At 46.1% G+C, this 19552-nt stretch overlaps 5 protein-coding genes across 8 annotated transcripts; 2 read left to right on the top strand and 3 right to left on the bottom strand.

Moving 5' to 3' along the window:
- Positions 1–276: 276 nt before the first annotated feature.
- LOC100822409 (transcription factor TGA2.1) lies at positions 277–4487 on the top strand. 2 transcript variants are annotated; one of them, XM_003562379.4, is made up of 10 exons: positions 277–552; positions 1043–1094; positions 1417–1571; positions 2006–2089; positions 2170–2229; positions 2789–2866; positions 2963–3014; positions 3171–3442; positions 3542–3805; positions 3966–4487. In XM_003562379.4, exons 3-10 carry the CDS (start codon positions 1506–1508, stop codon positions 4110–4112), a joined length of 1023 nt encoding a protein of 340 aa, XP_003562427.1. In that variant the 5' UTR covers positions 277–552; positions 1043–1094; positions 1417–1505; the 3' UTR covers positions 4113–4487. The 2 variants fall into 2 exon arrangements, with proteins under 2 accessions (XP_003562427.1, XP_014752950.1); XM_014897464.2 differs by lacking the exon at positions 1043–1094.
- Positions 4488–4600: 113 nt separating this feature from the next.
- On the bottom strand, positions 4601–6253 carry LOC100846042 (galactinol synthase 2). The gene is made up of 3 exons (XM_003559719.4): positions 5807–6253; positions 5212–5670; positions 4601–5096 (listed from the first exon to the last, which is right to left on the bottom strand). Exons 1-3 carry the CDS (start codon positions 6116–6118, stop codon positions 4833–4835), a joined length of 1035 nt encoding a protein of 344 aa, XP_003559767.1. The 5' UTR covers positions 6119–6253; the 3' UTR covers positions 4601–4832.
- Positions 6254–8012: 1759 nt separating this feature from the next.
- Positions 8013–12272, bottom strand: LOC100820876 (pentatricopeptide repeat-containing protein At1g13040, mitochondrial). Of its 2 annotated transcripts, XM_003562374.4 has the most exons (4): positions 9595–12272; positions 9363–9501; positions 9136–9239; positions 8013–8710 (listed from the first exon to the last, which is right to left on the bottom strand). In XM_003562374.4, the coding sequence occupies exon 1, from the start codon at positions 11880–11882 to the stop codon at positions 9891–9893; it is 1992 nt and encodes a 663-aa protein (XP_003562422.1). In that variant the 5' UTR covers positions 11883–12272; the 3' UTR covers positions 8013–8710; positions 9136–9239; positions 9363–9501; positions 9595–9890. The 2 variants fall into 2 exon arrangements, with proteins under 2 accessions (XP_003562422.1, XP_010233696.1); XM_010235394.3 differs by having other exon boundaries at positions 9363–12272.
- A 377-nt stretch (positions 12273–12649) lies between these two features.
- Positions 12650–19068, bottom strand: LOC100845736 (importin subunit alpha-4). 2 transcript variants are annotated; one of them, XM_003559718.4, is made up of 10 exons: positions 18734–19068; positions 18090–18186; positions 17918–18009; positions 17716–17841; positions 17453–17635; positions 17203–17366; positions 17029–17107; positions 16425–16553; positions 16132–16259; positions 12650–13318 (listed from the first exon to the last, which is right to left on the bottom strand). In XM_003559718.4, exons 1-10 carry the CDS (start codon positions 19037–19039, stop codon positions 12910–12912), a joined length of 1713 nt encoding a protein of 570 aa, XP_003559766.1. In that variant the 5' UTR covers positions 19040–19068; the 3' UTR covers positions 12650–12909. The 2 variants fall into 2 exon arrangements, with proteins under 2 accessions (XP_003559766.1, XP_010233691.1); XM_010235389.3 differs by having other exon boundaries at positions 18090–18190; positions 18734–18871.
- On the top strand, positions 13325–15694 carry LOC104583406 (flavonoid 3'-monooxygenase CYP75B3). Its single transcript, XM_010235383.3, has 2 exons — positions 13325–14868; positions 15050–15694. Exons 1-2 carry the CDS (start codon positions 13825–13827, stop codon positions 15692–15694), a joined length of 1689 nt encoding a protein of 562 aa, XP_010233685.1. The 5' UTR covers positions 13325–13824.
- Positions 19069–19552: the final 484 nt, after the last annotated feature.

Raw genomic sequence — 19552 nt, 5'->3', positions numbered from 1 at the left:
GTTTTCTGCTCCCACCTTCTCGTATTAAATATGATTTGGTTGGAAATCTCGTGACATCTGAGCCTCATGTTTATATTTATTTACGGCGCTATTTCATTTCGATTTTTTAACGGCGGGGAAGTCAAAGACGGACATGGGAGGGAGGAGTTGGTGAGGAAGGGAAAGCGGTGGGCCCGGCCATCCATCCACGTGACCCCACATGTCACGGGCACGTCAGCAGCCCATGCACCGAGTTCACGGCTCCTTGTCGCCTTCCTCCGCCTCCTCCACTAGTCCACCACTACCACTAGCAGCCGAAACAGCTTCTCGAAGCTTCCCCGAATCCCCATCCGTCCCCCACCAAATCCGCCACGCCGCAGCCCGGAGCTCCTAGGGAAGGAGGAGGAGCGCTCGCCGCCGCCGGCCGGAAGAACCCGAGCTTCGTAGCCGCGTCGCCGATTCGCCGCCGAGTTCCCCAGCCTGGCCGTTTCCCCACCGGGGTTGACCATGGTTGCGCCCCGCCGGCGCCACCCCGCCGAGCTTCGCTGCGCCCGCCAGCGTCGTCCGTACACCGTATGCTCCTACCCCCAGACTCCGAGCTCCCCTTAGCTCCTTTCGTTCTTTTCAGTATGAGCTAGCTGGATTCGGTTACCATGTGGCATGCCGGTAGCGAGATCTTCTCTAGGTTGTGCTCGTCGTCAGTTGTCTTGCCAAGTTTCGTTCTTCCGGGTCAGGATAGTCGGTGTGCTTGTTGTATCGAGATTTGAGAATCGTCGGTGAGTAGTGCGGTCTCCTGCCTGCCTGGGGATGGTTTAGTGTAGTAGTAATGGCTGGATTTCGTGTGTTTACTCCAGTACTCCAGTGGCACTCGCATAGGAGGGAAGTAGCAAGTGCTGTGTTGTGGCCCTTCATGGAGATAGGCCAGCCTGTAGGGTTTTAGATGGGCACAAGTACAAACCAATGTGCATATTCTTGTTAATGTTCCGACATGCTAATTATTTGGGTTTGGGTTTGGGTTTGTGTTTGTACTACTGTGTACTAAGGAAGGGGTGTTTTATGGCAGGTCATTCAGTTGTAGTAAACCACTAGCAGCTACTGCCTTGGATCGAAAAGAAGTAAGTACAACCATGTACTCCCTCCATTCCAAAATATAACTCATATAGATTTGTACGCTTGGAACAAGACAGCTCTCGTTTCTAGTGTCTGACCACTCATATTGGGTTAATAATAAATGGATGTGAGTAGTTATTGGCCGGGTGCGGGTACCAAGGTGTATTGTGGAACAAATGAAAAAAATCTATATGCTTTGTATTGTGGAATGGAGGGAGTACCGATTATCGTTTAATGTGAAATTAATGTTCTTGAACTACTAATTTGTCAAAGTTCTTTTTTAACATCATGGTGTACTATAGATCCTGACAACAATTCATCTCACAGAGCATAGTTCAGGATCGCTACCTTGCCATTACAAAGGGGAGAGCAAAGTGATTTGCTGTCTCCTGATTGTGGTCCGTTGAAGTCCGGTGATGGCAGATGCTAGTTCGAGGACAGACACCTCAACTGTTGTAGATAACCATAGCAAGAACCACAGGGTAATCATTATTCTTTCTTTTGATTCTTTACTCTGTTTTCACCCTTTTTGCTACTGGGTTTTAAGTTGAACTCGACCATTTAAGCACCTAATGTCTTTACCTGCGCCATTTTCTAGAGATAAATAGACTGTTATGCTCAAAGTTGAGTGAGTATTTAAACTGTAGATCACACTGTGCTTGAAATTAATTGTTCAAGCTCAACAACAGAGTTGAAAAATCGGAAGCTACATAGTGCTATTGTAATTTGATTTGCTACTTACTAGTTACTAGGACTTGTATTCTGGAGACACTAGACCTTATACTTGACTCAATATGCAAACTATGCTGAAGATGTCAACGAAAACTTGCCGTTCTTAGTCTGTTTACTTACTAACTCAATATGCATACACTGCAAAATGAGACTCCAAACATGCTAAGTTCTCAACTACTTGCAGTTAGAACAAGGACAAAGTGGGGCACTCATGGCTTCTAATTCTTCAGATAGGTCTGACAGGTCGGACAAACCTTTGGACCAAAAGGTGATATTTTATTTCTTTTATTTGTATATTGTTGTATAATCTTGTGTTGTATCTTATTGATTGCATTTTCCATATGGTAGACACTGCGGCGTCTTGCTCAAAATCGCGAGGCAGCAAGAAAAAGTCGGCTGAGAAAAAAGGTATTGCTACAAATTTTTCCTTATTTGCAGTTGTTCCCAATGAGAATTAATAATTTTCCTAATTAACTTGATTTAAACTATTGGAAAGGGATTAGTTTTAATAACTTAACCTGATCCAAGAGCTAAGTTTTTTGTTATTTTGGGGCTTTGGGCTGACACAGTTGTTGCTTTTAAAGAAAGAAAAGGAAGGAGTTCTAATTAATGAATTAAGCAAGGGGATCATGGGTTCTGGGCAGAGCTGTTTGCAGTTGCGTTAATGAACTGAACTGACTTCATTATATTTTATATACCATCATGGCTTTGTTTCAGTCTCATGATTGTCTTATTCTGTAATGATAGTTGCACATTGCATTAAGGGACAAGTCACATGTGACATTGCCAGGGATTAATCCATGTGCTTTCAGTTTCCAAGACGAATGAATTCCTTGTTATCTGCGTGTACAAACTTAAATGAATTTATCATACATGATATTTGTGTGTTAGAATTTATAGTTTTCCCTGAATACTTGCTTATTCATTTCTTTCGAACGACTAATAATGTCCTTCTATTTGTTTGAAGTCATATGTGCAACAGCTAGAGAGCAGTAAGCTGAAACTTGCACAACTAGAGCAGGAGCTCCAGAAAGCTCGCCAGCAGGTAAATCTTTATTTTCTGGATGTTGGTCATGCTATTTTGTTGGAATAGAGTATGTTTTTGCTGTTATTAAGCCTCTTGTTGGATATTTGTTTGCAGGGGATCTTCATCTCCAGCTCCGGAGACCAAACCCATGCCATGAGTGGAAATGGTAAATGTTCTTCAGATTTCCATAATTGCACCCGTAAATGTTTGTGGCTTATCCTTTTGTTGCATGCTGTTCTGTTGGATGTGTGGTTAATCCATGTTAATTGTGTGTCATCTATCTTGTTGGAAGTACATCTGAACAGTAAGCTTGTCTTTCCAGGGGCACTGACTTTCGACATCGAATACACTAGATGGCTTGAGGAGCAAAATAAGCAAATAAATGAGTTGAGAACTGCAGTCAATGCTCATGCAAGTGACAGTGACCTGCGCCTCATCGTAGATGGCATAATGGCACATTATGATGAAATATTTAAGGTCAAAGGCGTGGCGGCGAAGGCCGATGTGTTCCATATACTGTCAGGCATGTGGAAGACACCTGCTGAAAGGTGCTTCCTATGGCTTGGGGGTTTCCGCCCATCCGAGCTTTTGAAGGTGAGTGTAGTACTAAATCTCCAGGATCTGTTATTTGTTCAATGCCCTTCCTGGCCCTGTAAGATTCACTGATTTCTTGATATGATATAAAAATTTCAGCTCCTGGCGAATCACCTTGAGCCTCTGACTGAGCAGCAGCTTCTGGGGTTAACAAACCTCCAGCAATCTTCCCAGCAGGCAGAGGATGCACTGTCACAAGGGATGGAAGCCTTGCAGCAGTCCTTGGCAGAGACATTGGCCGGATCTCTCGGCACCTCAGGTTCTTCAGGTTCATCTGGTTCTTCAGGAAATGTGGCAAACTACATGGGTCAGATGGCCATGGCCATGGGCAAACTCGGAACGCTTGAGAATTTTCTTCGCCAGGCAAGCCCTCTTCGCCCTCAACCTTTCCAGTCATGATATTTCAGCACATTTAGTGAATACCGACATGAAATTTAGCTGACCACTTCCAGTTCCATCAGTGGTCCTTTAGTTCGGTCTATTCTGTCTTGATGAGAATTCTTGCTTGATATCTACCTACCAGGCGGACAACCTGCGGCAGCAGACCTTGCATCAAATGCAACGGATCCTGACGATCCGGCAGGCCTCTCGTGCTCTCCTAGCTATCCACGACTACTTCTCACGTTTGCGTGCCCTGAGTTCCCTGTGGCTCGCGAGGCCACGGGAATAACAGAAGATGGTCAGGTGGAGTTCTTCCTTGTGCTGATCTGACCTGGCAAACACTCCCCGTCCGACAATTTGGCTATTCCGTTTTTTGCCTTGTAAAATTATGTGTAACCTGCTGCTGTTGTCCAAATTAATCACACTGGGGTGGTGCATAAAGTTATATGATGATATATGCCTGTGAGGTATAAAATGTCAATGATGATTGTGTAAAACTGTGGCTAGCAATAAAGAGTAGGTGAATCAGGATCTGTTGTACTAGGTTTTTTGGTAGTCAGAAGTGTATGTAGTGGCTGAAGACTCGGTTCGGTTGTAGTACTCCATTTAACTCGTGCATATCCTGTGGATCATGGAAAGGCCAATCGAGTACAACAGTTAATCACTTGTAATCATCAGCTTGCTGCATTCAGTTTGGTTGTTGGTAATTCTCAGCACTGTAGTAAAGTTAATGACTAAACCTTTATGATCAATTAGGTCTTCATACACTGTGTGATGTACGTCGAATAACAATGACTGCAAAACCATGTATATACTATACACCAGTATAATGTTTTAGCCATGGGCATCCTTTATACACGTACGTACAGCGCAAGTACTTGCTTACAAACTACAAATTCTTTCTTTCCGGCAAATTGCAAGCCAAAAAACATAACAAAGTGTACAATTTATGTATGTATTCTTCATGGAAGAAGCCAGGGCTGCTGCCATGCCCATGCATTCATGATGCCTAGGCGGCGGACGGCGTGTTGGAGTACTTGACGGCGCCGGCGCCGTCCGCCATGGCGGTCGCCCCACGACGCGCCGGCTTGCCGCCGGCCTCGTGGTCAAAGACAACGCCGCCGGCCTCGCTCTTCTTCTTCAATTCCTTGTAAGAATCGTCGAAGTCGAGGCTGTCGTCGTTGTAGACATCCCACCATTTCTTCACAAGCATCTTCACGTCCTCCCTCTCCATGTTCTCCTCCTCCCCCGTAAACCTCCACGGCTTCGACCCCTGATCAACCAAATCAAATCAATAATCAAGAAACAAAACAGAGATATATAGCTAGAAAAATCCATTAATGGCGGAGGGCAACAATTGAGGGTTTAATCTGATCTTGATTAATTACCGCGGCGCAGTAGTGGACGACCTTGACGGCGTCGAGCTCGACGTTCTCGGGGTGCCTCCAGAGCATGGCAAGAACAAGATTATACACCAACGGGATTGGCTTATAAGCATCCCGGAAGAAGACGTTCAAGAAATCCTGCTCCGCGAACGGCGTCGGGTCGGTGACCACGAGCTTCTCGAGCAGCGCCCTGGCCGTGGCCATGCTCGGCTCGTGCACGAACATGCCGGCGTTGAAGTAGAGCGGCGGCGGCGCCGGCGTGTCGGCCGGCCAGGAGACATTCTTGTCGGGGCGCTGCTGGCAGTAGCCGAGCTTGAACTGGGGCGTGTGGCTCCATGTCTTCTCGCAGAAGCAGTCCTTGACGGCGTAGAAGCTTCCTTTCTCGAGGTCGAAGAGGTGGTCGATGTTGGAGAACACCTGGATGTCCGCGTCTAGGTACACCATCCTCTCGTACTCCACAAACTAATCACATCAAGAAGATATAATATCAGAGATTGATGATTTTATCGAGTTTCATGCACCGAACCAGTTCACGCAAAGACGAAAGCTCAAGCTGACGGAGAAAGGAGGATCGATTCATCGATTAATGTGTGCGTACCTCCCAGATGCGGAGCTTGGAGTAGTTGATGACGTAGTAGGCCATGGCGAACTGGGTCTGGCTCTCCGGCGGGTACACGGGCTGGATCGCGCGGACGAGGCAGCCCTGTGAGGCGAGGATCTGGCGGTGGGAGGCCGGGACGTCGGGGAGCACGGCGACGACGAGGGGGTGGGCCGACTTCACGGCCCGGAGGCCCTTGGCCAGGCCCACCACGCCCTTCCAGTAGTCCCCCGTGCCCGCCAGGAACGTCACGTACGCACCCGGCAACTTCTTCTCCTCCGATTTGCAGCTCCCGTTCATCAACGGCGCCATTGATTGATTGAAGGAACGTACAGTTGCTAGCTAGCTAGCTCTTCTTGCTTAAGCTTGCTTGAGTTTGCTTGTCAACGATGGAAGACGATCGAAGATGTGCTTGTGGTTTGTGTTTGGGTTTGCCATGGGGCTCCCGGGGATTTATATAGGCGACGGGAAAAATGGAAGGTGGTATAAAAAACTTGTGGATAAGATTCTCGGATGGATCTTTGGAATGTCTCAGATATGAGTTTTCTAGCTAGCGATCTCCATCCGTACATGATTCTTTTTCTATGGATCACGTACTGAGATATTGATTTTTTTATCATGATCGTCGACCTTCTACTACTCCATTCTTCACTAAATAGCTTTGTTCTAAATCGCCAAACTATATATAGTACTAGCAGAAATTTTTGCTAACATTTACAATTCTAATTAGTTTAATAAGTCCGCTATACTTATTTGATATTACAAATATTAGTACTCACTTCGGTCAGAATTACTAGTCGAAATATTACATGTATTTAGACGTTTTTTAAACATAGATACATCCATATTTAAGCAAATTTGAGACAAATAATATGGGTCGGAGGAAATAATAAAACTTTGTTTCTGACGCTTATCTGAACATGTAGCTCTTGCTCCCGCAAAAAAAAAAACTTGTAAAAACTCTATATGTTGGCCATCGGGTGAACGTACTGTTGTTTTCTGTTCCGTTATCCGATGAAAGTGTTATGTGAAGAAAAGTCATTTGGCAAATATATCCGGATGGGATGGATAATACAAAGGGATGACGACTCAAATTAAAGCCTGTCGGTTTGACTGACGAACGAAGGTACTTTGATCGAACCGACATCGTGGCTTTCCTTTTCTGTCTAATTAATCCACCTTTCTGCATCGAACCAATATATCTACAATAAATCGACCCTGTTCCCGTGATAGTCATGCTTGGAGTATATATGTGGTCAAATGGAACAAGGAACAAGGAGACTAGCATAATACAAGTAGCAATTAGCATGGCTTGGCCTGCGCCGCACGTAACATGACACGATCCAATTAAGCTAATTCAGTTTATGCAAAGTGGACATGCACGTTAGTACGTGTAACAAGGCGTAAGGCCAAGAGTGAATCAACTTGCACGTACATGCCATATTGCCACGGTGTGCGTGGAGCTGTTGCACCAAATTAGTAACCGGCCACAACTAACTTTTTTGTACGGACGTGCGTGCTGTGCTGCTAAGCCTAAGCTAGGTGTGCCACCATTTCTTGGTCACGTTACGGCCGGTGCAGCTGGTCATGTGTCACACTGTCAGTGTGTGAGAGCGAGCAGAGGCCGACCCCTAAATTAATGAAACCCGTACGACGTCTCTGTCGCCGTCGATCTCGATCGGGCTAGCTAGCTAAGCTTGGACTGGCCATGTTGTGGATTTTCGGACGGTGAAAGGTACACCTGTAGAATTCTTCTTACCCCTGTTTACTTTCGCCGTTGAATTCTTGGATGGTCGGTTTGTCTTGGGCTGGATCCATATGCAACGTCCTACTTGTGGGCTCGTGGATTGCCACCTTTCTACTTTCTAGGGAGGAAGAAGCATCGGGCAATGGGCACAGGTGTTTCCTTTTGCCTGCCTCCTGTCCTGTGCGTGGATTGCCACCTTTTCAAGGACACCGACCAATTTTTTTATTTTGGCAACGAAACTACTCTAGTCTTCTTCCCTGACTAACGAGGCCTGGCCCGTCTAGCCCACACGGGCCTGCTAACTACGTTCTGACATCATGGGCTTTCCGTACAGAAACTTGTGCCTTCACCCTGAACGTGTTTTTTTTTGAAGCTTCTTCACCCTGAACGTTATTATTCATGTAGGAAGAATAATACGAGAGTGCATAAGGAAACATCAATTCTCCAAAAGAATAAACACAATAACATACTAGCAGAAATTCGATTGATTTGAGTTTTTGATTCATGTGTATGTCTTATGGGGGGATACTGTACAGCCGTACAGGCAAACAACAGATACAACATAACTAGCCTGTAGGCGTACAGCACTAGTAGACCCGAAAAGAATCTCCTTATCAGCACTACAGACTGAAGGATTTGTATTCCAGTATAAAAAAACAAATAAATGAGGAAACAAAATGGACAAAACCCTCCACCCCACAGGGGGTTCAAAAATGGTTACAGATTCTATACATACCGTTTTGGTTCAAGAACAAAAACTCTTGGCAATCTTCTTCAGACATCTGGCATCTTCTGGTTCCAGGATCTACTACAGTTCTGGGAGGTGCACCCGGCACCCCCGGAGGAGATGAGGCCATAAAATATATACCCATGGCAAGTGAAGTGAGCATAAGCCATGAACAGCGTTGCACCTTCGACACCCAAGTGCCTCTTTACTCATCAACGACGTACAACTCCCCAAATGTTAGTCCATTGAGTCAGACGCTGGGACCACGAGCAACTCTATAGTGCTACTCTTGACTCTTGTTATGGAAGTTACCGACACGTAGTTGGAGGATATCAAACACTATCCTCGGAGACGCTTCATCTTCATAGTGCTCATGTGAAGCCATGTGCAAAGTTACTATTATGGGAACCAGCTATTGTTTCTGCCTGCCCTGTGATCATATTTGGCATTCAGAAGAGGACAACAAGCAAGTGTAGTAGGAACATGAGAATGCAAGAGCATGTCAGCTCATCTGGTACGGGTGGCAAAAGTAGGGACAGAATGGCAGGTATAACATCCAAGTGCACAAGTACTGTATGCTGTCCTGTCCATGTCCTCAGAGAGTAGCTAAACTATGGCGGTCATGAAATACTAGTGTAAAGCTTAGAATTTTATATTCATGGAACTATTGGTATTTCTAAAAGTCGTAACTTCCATGACAGTAAATCCAGCGACTAACATTTATTTCTTCTGTGATATAGTGATGATTCATTGAGGTTGAATTTACAACCTGATGGCTTTATGATGGAAATGTTATATTTAACTGTAGGCAATTACATTTAAGTGAACAATAATGTCAGTGAAGTCAAAATGTACCTCACGCGCAGCTGAAGTCAGCCACCATGCAGACTTTTTCTCATGAAAATGTTGAGAAATTGGGACGAACAGTACACTCGCTGCAGACACACTGAACACCACACCTGTGATTTAAGAGAAATGTTATAGTAGATTGGACAAAAATGCATGATAAGATATCAAAATAAATTAGGAAAAGTCCCAACTTAAATATAAAAAAAGAACTCAGGAAATCATCACTTTCTTACATGGTTTGTGGCAATGTAAGTTATCTGGTCATATGTCTTCAGCCAGAATCGGACAAGATTCTCATGTACTATAACCAGGATTATCTTGGCACTCTAGCTCTGGAAAATCCTAGATAGTCCGGTTGCACGACTTGTCAAACTGCACCGACTTAGCTTCAGAATTGATGCCCGCTGTTTACATCACAAAAGGTAGGACAATGCCTATAAATCAGAAGGTCAAAATGAGGATTACCTTGTCCATTGCTACTTTGGCATCTCTGACATGGAGAGATTCATCTACAGTACATGCATCAAGCGAGGAGCGCCGCAAAGCTGTGTGCAGTTCCACAGTGATGAGTTTAGGATTGACTAAGCTCATCACTGCTACTTAGGCATGTCTTCCATGGGTCTGATCCAGCTACTGTACATGCATAAAGCAGCTAAGGATCGGCTATTGAAGCTCGGACCTTTGATTTCTGAAGGTAGGTGCACTGAGGCGGCACAGGTAGAAAGGCTTCTAGAGGCTAAAGCTCTCCAAGAACTTGGCTGTTACTTGTTCTTTGATTTAAGCACACTTATCAACCTTTCAGAAACTTCTCTGTCGAGAATGATACCATTCTCCATCATATATTCCCATACCTCATAAGCTAGTGTAGATTTCCCCTCATCGAGAAGACCGCTAATCAAATACTTGAATGTCAATGTATCTGGCTCTACTCCCCTTGTCCTCATATCCTTGAACAGATTAAGGGCTTCAATTGCTCTTGACCTTTTTCCAAGCCAATATATGAGCGTGTTAAAAGTAACAGTATCAGGTGAGACTTCCTTCTGAATCATATGCGAGAATATTGTCTGAGCGCGTTTGAAATGACCAACCTTACACAGATGATGAAGCATAATATTGTACAGATTAACATTAGGGTCAATCTGAGCATTCAGCATCTGCTCAAAAAGTTCTTCGGCTAGATTGTAGTATCCTACACTGAAGAGACCATTGATCAGAGTTCCATATGTCACAGCATCAGCTTGCATTCCCTTGTAACCCATTTCCTTAAACAACTCCAATGCAGATTTTACCTTTTTGGTCTTGCAAAATGCATCAATCAGTATGTTACAGGAGACAGTATCACAGAACCCACCAACTTCCATATGATCAGAAACAAAAGCAAATGCCTTGTCCAGTTGATGAGTTTTGCATAGTCCTTTCAACAACTGATTGTAGCTGTACCGGTCAGGATTTACACCACTTGTTTCCATCTTTCTTATCAATTTTTCAGCTTTCTCCATCATACCTATAGTGCAGTAATGATTCAAAAGGATATTATATGTGACGATATCTGGCTCACATCCATTTGTCCGCATGAATGATATGATTTTGTAAGCTTTATCAATGCTCCCAGCTCTCCAGAAGCCACTTATCAGGGCATTGTATATGCAGACACTCAGTTCTATGTCCAGTGTTAACATCCTTGAAGCTAGTTCAAAAGCCTCATCAACCTTATTATTCTTGCACAATCCGAAGATCAGTGCACCACAAGAAAAAACATCAGGTTTCAGGTCCCTCTTCACCATTTCTTCCCAAAGTCCGATTGCTTCTGCAAATTTCTTATTATCACATAAACCGCTGACAACTGTTTGGTAAGTCACGACATCTGGGCTGGTTCCTTTTGTCCGCATCTTCTCTACCATCTGCAATGCATCGGGTAACCTATTCTGCTTACATAAATAATAAATGTATATGTTACACGCCCAAATATCTGGAGAACACCCTAATTTATCCATGTCAACCAGAAGCTCCTGTACAAGCTCAATCCTATTTGACTGACACAATGCGGAGATCCATCTTGAGTAAGTGAATGGAGTCAGACAAAAACCTTTTGCAAGCGCCATGTCATAATATTTCTCCACCAAATCAAAGCAACAATTCTTAACTAGAACACCTATGTACCTGTTGTAATCGACACCAAACTCACGGCAACCGGACATGACCATCTCATCAAACGTCTCTATGACCGAATCAAACTTGCCAGCTCGTACATAGCCGGACAAAAGGATCCGATAAAGAGACCGATGCAATGCCACCCCCTGGCTCTTCACTCTCCCTAGGAACTCCGACAGCAGAGCAAAGTTGCCATCCATAAACAGCAAGCTCACAAGGTACGCTATCGCAAACTGGCTATGATCGAATCCTGGGCGCGACTCTGCCCACCAGTAAAACCGCACCGCTGTCTCCGAGTCCGACAAGCCCCGGACCACCAAGTTGACAACGATAGGGTCCAGCTCGACGTCGAGCCTCTCCAGCTCCACCAACGGTTCCGAACACATAGAGCGTTCCAGTGCTTGCAAGATGATGCCGCTGATGTCCATCCGAACCGGGCGGAAAAGCTCTGACAGACGGCCAGGAGAATTTGTGGTGGCATCGTCGCTGCAGCCACTGAAGAACCGTGCCTGCCTCGATGGTGGAAATATCCAGGAAACGGTGTGAAGGACACGGATCCTGCTAAAATGAGACAACCCAGATGGTCGTCTGGCCAAGAACATAACAGAGATCCCTGACGGGAATTACGTCGAACACCTGGTACGCCAGGCTGGCCCAAGTCGACGCCACAGAGTGGACAGCGGATGCGGTGTCCCCCGCAGCCTTCAGGGTGGACGACAATGAGGTAGCGACGCACCTAGCAGGGGACACGGGAGAAAGACGCGCCGCCGGCCGTGAGCGCGGGGGTCGGCTGGGGAGGAGGCCGCCGCCGGCGGCGGCGGCGGCGGCTGTGGCCTAGATTGGATTCGCACCTGCTGATGCGGGAGCAGAGTAAGGTGCTGGGGCGAGGTGGAGGCAAATGAAGGCGGTCGGTGGTCGCCGGGAAGACGGCGCGCGGCGAGGCAAGAGAAGTGCCCCGAGCCAGCCGAGAAGACTCTGGGAGAAGAGAGAGGCAACGCGGGCTTGCGCTTGGAAGACTGAGGAAGAAGGAAACCAGGCATAGCCCAGTCCATATTTCCAGCACGGCCCATCTCAGAAAGAATGGCTCCAAGACAAGCCCAAGCCCTGGCCGGTTTGGTTAGTTCAGGCTAGCCCAGTCCATATCCCAGCACGGCCCAGTCAAGGAAGCCTCTCCGTTGAATCTTGGTTAAAGCCTAATCTCAACAAAGTCTAACGTGACTTGCATTACAGAACAAAAGGAGCTGAAATTTATGTCGTTCTCAATAGTTTTACGGGAAATCTGAGTGAGGCCGTAAAGTGATAATAATCATCGTACTGTATGAGACCGCAGCAATTTCATGTGGTGAGCCGGTGATCAAGACTTGATATGAGGAGCCCCTGACATCTTTCTCAATCACTCACCCAAATGCAAGCCACAGGGCGAGAACTGAGTTTTCCTGCTTACCCATTCACAAATTTCCAGTTGCAGTACATCCCACAAGAATTTAACAAGAAAATTCTGCCCAATGAAGGGACATCCTACATACTGCTTGTAACGTTCATACGTTTCTTTCTGCTTTGCTAAGATGAGATCATGTGAATTAAACATGCAAGGAAACCAAATTAACTTAAGCGATGCAGAGTCTGTGGTCACTCGGTTTTAATCGATCCAGGCGCTGGTATTGGTGGCGGTGGCGATGGCGGCGAAGCTTCTTCGGCTGCCGTCTCCACGGTCTCTGTGTCGCAGTTGGAAGCCGGCAGATTGAGATCATCGCTCACTTCTTCGTCCCAGTAACTCTCTAACAGCTTCATGACCAACTTGTAAACTTCATCGTTGCCGAAATCCTGCAGCTCCTCCAAATTGTCCAGTCCTCCACACTCTAGAATAAACTGCGCGTACGGGTTCATCGCCGCAGATTCCTTGCCCTCCTTCCCAGCAATCTCGCCCGCCTTGAGTACATTTTCAAGACCTTCCAGACATGCATATACTAGATCAACGTCTTGGTAGTGCGTGAGAACGTTGCAGAGTGGCTCCAAGCATCCCCGGCTCACCAAATATCTGCGGTCATGGAGTGGAAAGTTATTGCAATTTGCAAAGCACCTAATTCAAATTCATGCGCATAACAGAATACTGAAATTATTATTAAAAAACAGAACACTCAAATTAGATACATTCAAATTGCATGCCCAGAGTACTAGCATGCCAGATAACCACAGTGCCCAATTGTACTGCAAGTGCTTGGTATTCCATGCAACAAGCATGGCACAGGGGGGTCCCTTCCCCACCTGAGTTCTTGTGGCAAAATGAACGCCCCCAAGACTAGAAGCAAGAAGGCCCTCTCAAAAAATAGAAAATGAAAGCAAGCCGCCTCTGACCCCCATGAAGCAGAGAGGAAGGCCTTCCTCTCCACCCGTCCCTGACTGCCGCCATGCCTCCCTGCCGCCTCCTAGTGTAAGATCTCTAGATCCTATCCCTTATTGACGATGTCCCCTTGAATTTGCCACCATGGAATTTACTAGTTTAACACTGAATTTGCCTTTGGTACTTGGTTTAACGTTAAGACCATGGTAAATTCTGTAGGTAGGAAGAGTGGACAAGCGTTAGCTTGTTCAGTGAAGACGAGTTTTTATGCCCCTCTAAACCCGGCACCCGCACATCCAACGTGCTTCCCTCCCGTTCAACAAACCATGGAGGACATGCCACTTCCGCTTCTGATTGGTTCCCTGTTCATAATTCTCGCCATGTGGTACATTCTCTTCCACCATGGCAGCGAAAATAATGCCAAGTGGTCGCGACTGCCGCTGCCACCTGGTCCGTGTGGGTGGCCTTTACTGGGTAACCTGCCACAGCTTGGCGCGAAGCCGCACCACACGATGTGTGCGCTAGCGTGGGAGCACGGCCCTCTATTCAGGCTCCGGCTCGGCAGCACCGAGGTGGTGGTGGCCTCGTCGGCCGGGATTGCCATGCAGTTCCTGCGCCACCATGACGCCAACTTCAGCAACCGCCCTCCCAACTCTGGCGCCGAGCACATTGCGTACAATTACCAGGATCTGGTGTTTGCTTCCTACGGCACACGGTGGCGCGCGTTGCGTAAGTTGTGTGCACTCCACCTCTTCTCAGCCAAGGCGCTCAACAACCTCCGCAATGTTAGGGAGGGCGAGGTCAGGCTAATGGTAAGGGAGCTAGCGTGGGCAGCAGCTGGCCCTGCGCCAGCAGTTGCGCTGGGGCAGCAGGCTAACATGTGTGTGACAAACACGCTGGCTCGGGCGACCATCGGAAGACGCGTGTTCGCAGTCGACACTGCCAGGGAGTTCAAGGAGATGGTAGTAGAGTTGATGCAGCTCGCAGGCGTGTTCAACTTGGGTGACTTCGTACCAGCGCTTCGGTGGCTGGATCCACAGGGTGTTGTTGCCAAGATGAAGAGGCTGCACCGCCGGTATGACAACATGATGAACGGGTTTATTAAGGAGAGGGAGCCTGCCTGCCTCAGTGCTGGGGCTGAAGCCAAGGACTTGCTAAGTGTGATGCTGGTGAAGATGCGAGAGCAGCAGCCGCTGTACCATGAGGAGGGAAAGTTGACCAATACTGACATCAAAGCTCTTCTCCTGGTAAGTCAAGTGTGGAATCCTTGATTAATACTGTATCGGTCAGTTGTAGTAGTTTACCGTGTACGACTCAATTTTAGCGCGCACTTATATAGTTCACAAGTTCATAGAAAAATAGGCAGAATATATGTCATTTTCCTCGATAGAAAACAAGTTCATGGGTTCTGTATTTTTATGGTGACAGAATCTGTTCACGGCTGGGACGGACACGGCATCTAGCACGGTGGAATGGGCACTGGCCGAGCTGATCCGGCACCCAGACGTCCTCAAGCAGGTGCAGCGTGAGCTCGACGTCGTGGTGGGAAATGATCGCCTCGTGTCAGAGTCCGACCTGCCGGGCCTCACCTTCCTCCCCGCAGTCATCAAGGAGACGTTCCGGCTCCACCCTCCAACGCCGCTATCACTTCCTCGGGTGGCTGCCGAGGAGTGCGAGGTCAATGGCTACCACATCCCCAAGGGCACCACTCTCCTCGTCAACGTATGGGCGATCGCTCGTGACCCGGCCTCATGGCCTGACCATCCATTAGAGTTCAGGCCCGTGCGTTTCCTCCCAGGTGGGTCACATGAGAGTCTGGACGTCAAGGGTAGTGACTATGAGCTCATACCGTTTGGGGCTGGTAGAAGGATATGTGCGGGCCTCGGCTGGGGCATTCAGATGGTGACACTGATGACTACCACACTGGTACACGCGTTCGACTGGTCCTTGGTCGATGGTATGACCCCAGACAAGCTGGACATGGAAGAGGCTTATGGCCTGACACTGCAGCGGGCCATGCCGCTGTTTGTTCAGCCGGTGCCCAGGTTACTGCCATCAGCGTATGCAATGTGATAGGGATGGTACCGGTCATTACTCTGTCAAAGATATACAAAATTATGGATAATTACACCACTTAGTAATTCTTGTCCTATATATTGCTTTAATGTCTACAAGCTTCATTTGGTATTTCTGTTTCTTTTTTTACTACTAGATGAAATCACGTGTTGTAGAGTGACATTTGTTTGAAATCAGATGTTCTGTAGAGATAGATGCACACAAATAATAAATGAAGAAAGAGATACTACAGGATCGATGATTATGTGAACAATGTTACGTGCCTTATGAGAAAACACATCTCAGCATAAGCTTTAAAGAAGTACGTATTAATAACATTCAGTTCGAACTTTTGCAGCAATGAAGGAACATACTGCTTCTCACATTCATACATTTCTCTCTGTGTTGTTCAGATGATCATGTGAATATTCATACTTAAACATGCAAGGACTTACTGGATTTGATCATTTGAACCACCAGACGCAGCATTTGATATAGCCCAAGCAGCTTCCTTCTTGATATCCGATTCTGCAGTCTTCAGAAGGGCAACGGCGTGGTTCATAATATCAGCATCAATTACTGCCTGTCAGAAGAATTATGAATCAAATGGTAATAATAGCATAACCGTGTAAAAGATTCACTTGACATGGGGAAAAAATAATGCAACTAATATGCACTCAGTTCCATCCAATTGACTGCAGGAGGAGCTTAATTTTAAACAGCAAGATCAGTATATAATTTATACTACCTGAATCTGCTCCTTGCTGCCCGCGGTAATATTAGAAACAATTAGACAAGCCTGTTTCTTGATGTTCTTTGGATAATTTCGTGCAAATAATTGGGTCAAGCAAGGAAGAATGCCCTTTTCTACTATGACCTGAAAAAACATTGTTGCACAATTCAAGAACCATTGTGGAAGATAGTGTTAGAAATATAGCCAAAATAAAACTAATTAGCTAAGTATTGTAGCAAAAAAATAATCAAATATGTAAACTTCCGAACAGCAACAGGCATGCAAACTATAACAGTTACATAGTATTTTATGCCGAAGGCCTGAAGAGCTCCTCCAAGGATTTTTTTCAACCCTTCATATTGCATGGAGGTTGCACAAGATGATCACTATATGGTCACATCAACTTACAAAAGTATCAAATCCGTGAGGCTGGTACCAAACTCTTGTGTTCGAGAATGAACAGCTGGTGAGGTTTCTGGGGGAATTAAATGATCTAATAAGACAGCAAACTCCTATGATGTAAGTCAGTTTATCTGATCTGGTTGTTGCAATTAATTGGCAATCCATATTAGCAAAACAAAGAATAACGACGAATAACACAATATATCAATTGACCAACCTGCACTTGAGTATCGTCTCCAGCAGAAATTCTCGCTAGTGCCGTAATGACAGGCAGAAGAATGTTAGCTGATGCGTGCCTAAATTCAGGAGAAAAGAGTGTTAAATATAATGAATATCTAGGTTTTTTTCCGTAAGTGGGACTACTACAAAAAAAATGAGTCGACCAACTTACATCAAAAGTTTTACAAGTTGATGGCATACACCTGCATCTAATACATGTTGGATGCCATCTTCCACGCCATCACATATATAATAAAGAGCCCAACATGCGTCTGCCAGAATTTTCTCATCAGCGGAATGGATAAGAAGGCTAATTATTTCCAGTATCGGTTTCACCTGCAATGGTCAGCCAAAGAAATGTTTCAGCAGATCATTTATTTACATATAAACAAGGACATATCATCAGTCATACAGCTACCTACTTGCACTTCGACAGGTAATTTTCCAAAACAAATGTTTGATAGTGCCCATGTGGCGGTCCTCAGAACTGAAACTTTCATGTCTTCTTTAAATTGAGCGAGTAATGGTGTAACAACGCCGTGATCAAGAACAATCTCTCTGCAGCTAGGCATGTCTGCAGCTATATTTCCAAGAGCCCACATAGCCTGAGTAACATATCCAAACCAACTATTTCAGTAACAGAGGCATTTCATAAGCAATGCACAATGGAGCTTCATTCTTTTACCTGATGCCTGACATTAGCATTTGGGGATCCTAAGAGATCTACAAACCGTTGAACAGCACCACATTCTGCAACTAGCAGTGTATAATCAGATGCAGCTATGTTAGTAAGCACCCATGCTGCTTCCATCTACAAAAGGTACACAAGCAATATAAGATTGTTTACGAAAGAATATAAAGAAAATAAGAAGAGAGAAAATATATACTTGGAGCTGAGGAGAGGCATGTCTCGAAAGGAACTCGGCAAACCTTGGCAGGACATCCGCTCTAATGATTTTTATCACGGTTGAGTTCTTCCCTACAGATATAAACTACAGTAAATTAATCATTATCAACATGAAAAAAGAAATGGCATCTCACATTGAACATGCCAATTACCGTCTGAGAGAAGCTTCCTGAACTCGACTGTGGCTTCCAGCTGACTAGCAGTGTCATCTGACCAGACTTTGTCCACCATTTCTGATAGGCCATCAAGCTGACTGGATACAACAGAAAAAATAAGGAGACTTGGAACGAAACAAAACCTATAACAGAACAAGTGCACATCGGAAGAAGTTCAGCATACTATCCAAGCATTTATTTCGCTAACAATGTGACATACCGAAGGATCTGATTCGTTCGCCACATAAACAGCTGACATTTTCCGACCATCTATCTGGACAGTGTGTTCATCCAACAACGCGAGGTCTCTTTGAAAGAAAATTGTGCACAATGGTACTCCCTCCGTTCCATAAAGATTGGCGTGGGTTTGAACTAGCTCTAGTTCAAAACCGTGCCAATCTTTATGGAATGGAGGGAGTAGTTATCTATTCTTTTTTCCGAATTAGTATCTTTTGTGCATCGTCGGTGGCTTCAAATACTACGGATCACTCGACTTCCGTGCATGACTACTACTAGTTCTCAACCGTGAATTGCAAACATCAGGTGGCAAACTATTTGACTTTGAACGAGCAATGTGAAAGACAAAAAAAGAAAAAAGAAACTCAAACTATACCCTAAGCAGTAAAAGCACGAGCACGCACCTCAGAGTCGGCGGCGGTCCGTGGGGCGTCTACGTCGGGCGGCACGGACGGGGGCGAGGAGGGCCCTGAGGAAGGAGGAGGAAGGGCAGTGGCAGTGGCGTCTGCGGCGGGTTCGGAGGGGGCTGCGACGGGGGCGGGGGCGGGCTCGTCGCGGCGGCGCTTGAAGAGTCCGGCGTCGCGGTTGCGGCGCCGGAGGACGAGGATGTGGTCCAGGCGGCGGCGGCGCGAGCGGCCGCAGTCCACCCCGGGCGGCCTGTAGGCGGCGCGGCGCGCCTCGTCGGACGGCCGCCGTGGGATGCGCGGCATGGCGAGACTGAGCCCGGTTCGGTTCGGGCGGTTCAGGAGCTGGTGCGGTCGGACCGGACCATGTTTGTTCCTGGCCTTTTTTTTTGAGCGGTTGTTTGTTCCTGGCCTTTTTTGCTGATGACGATCCATTTTCTTGCATGGTTTGAATTGGGCCCAAAGTTTTTGGACTGTGGTAATTCGTTGTTTACTGCACCAGTCAGAATATACCGGAAGGTTTTGCATGGTTTGACTTATATGGAATGACTTATGAAAGAAGCCATTATGTATACAACGTGCATTTGCTAAAATTCATCGAAAATATGATTATTATTATTTTGTTGGGGCCAAAATTCATCAAAATATGATTATTCTATTTTGTCTATGACTTTTTTGTTAGGCATGCAAGCGGGGTCATGCACCCGGTTCCGGTTCTTTCATCCGTGTGATTTTCAAAGTGCGGGGATAAAAAGAGGAAACGAGATTGTACCGTTTCTATGTTGTACTTCTTCCGTTTCATAATTCTTGTCGAAATAT

This window comes from Brachypodium distachyon, chromosome 1 (genome assembly GCF_000005505.3).
Source record: "Brachypodium distachyon strain Bd21 chromosome 1, Brachypodium_distachyon_v3.0, whole genome shotgun sequence".
Taxonomy (NCBI): Eukaryota; Viridiplantae; Streptophyta; class Magnoliopsida; order Poales; family Poaceae; genus Brachypodium; species Brachypodium distachyon.
Note: the sequence above shows the minus strand (reverse complement) of the source record. Positions and strands in the feature narration are given on the sequence as shown.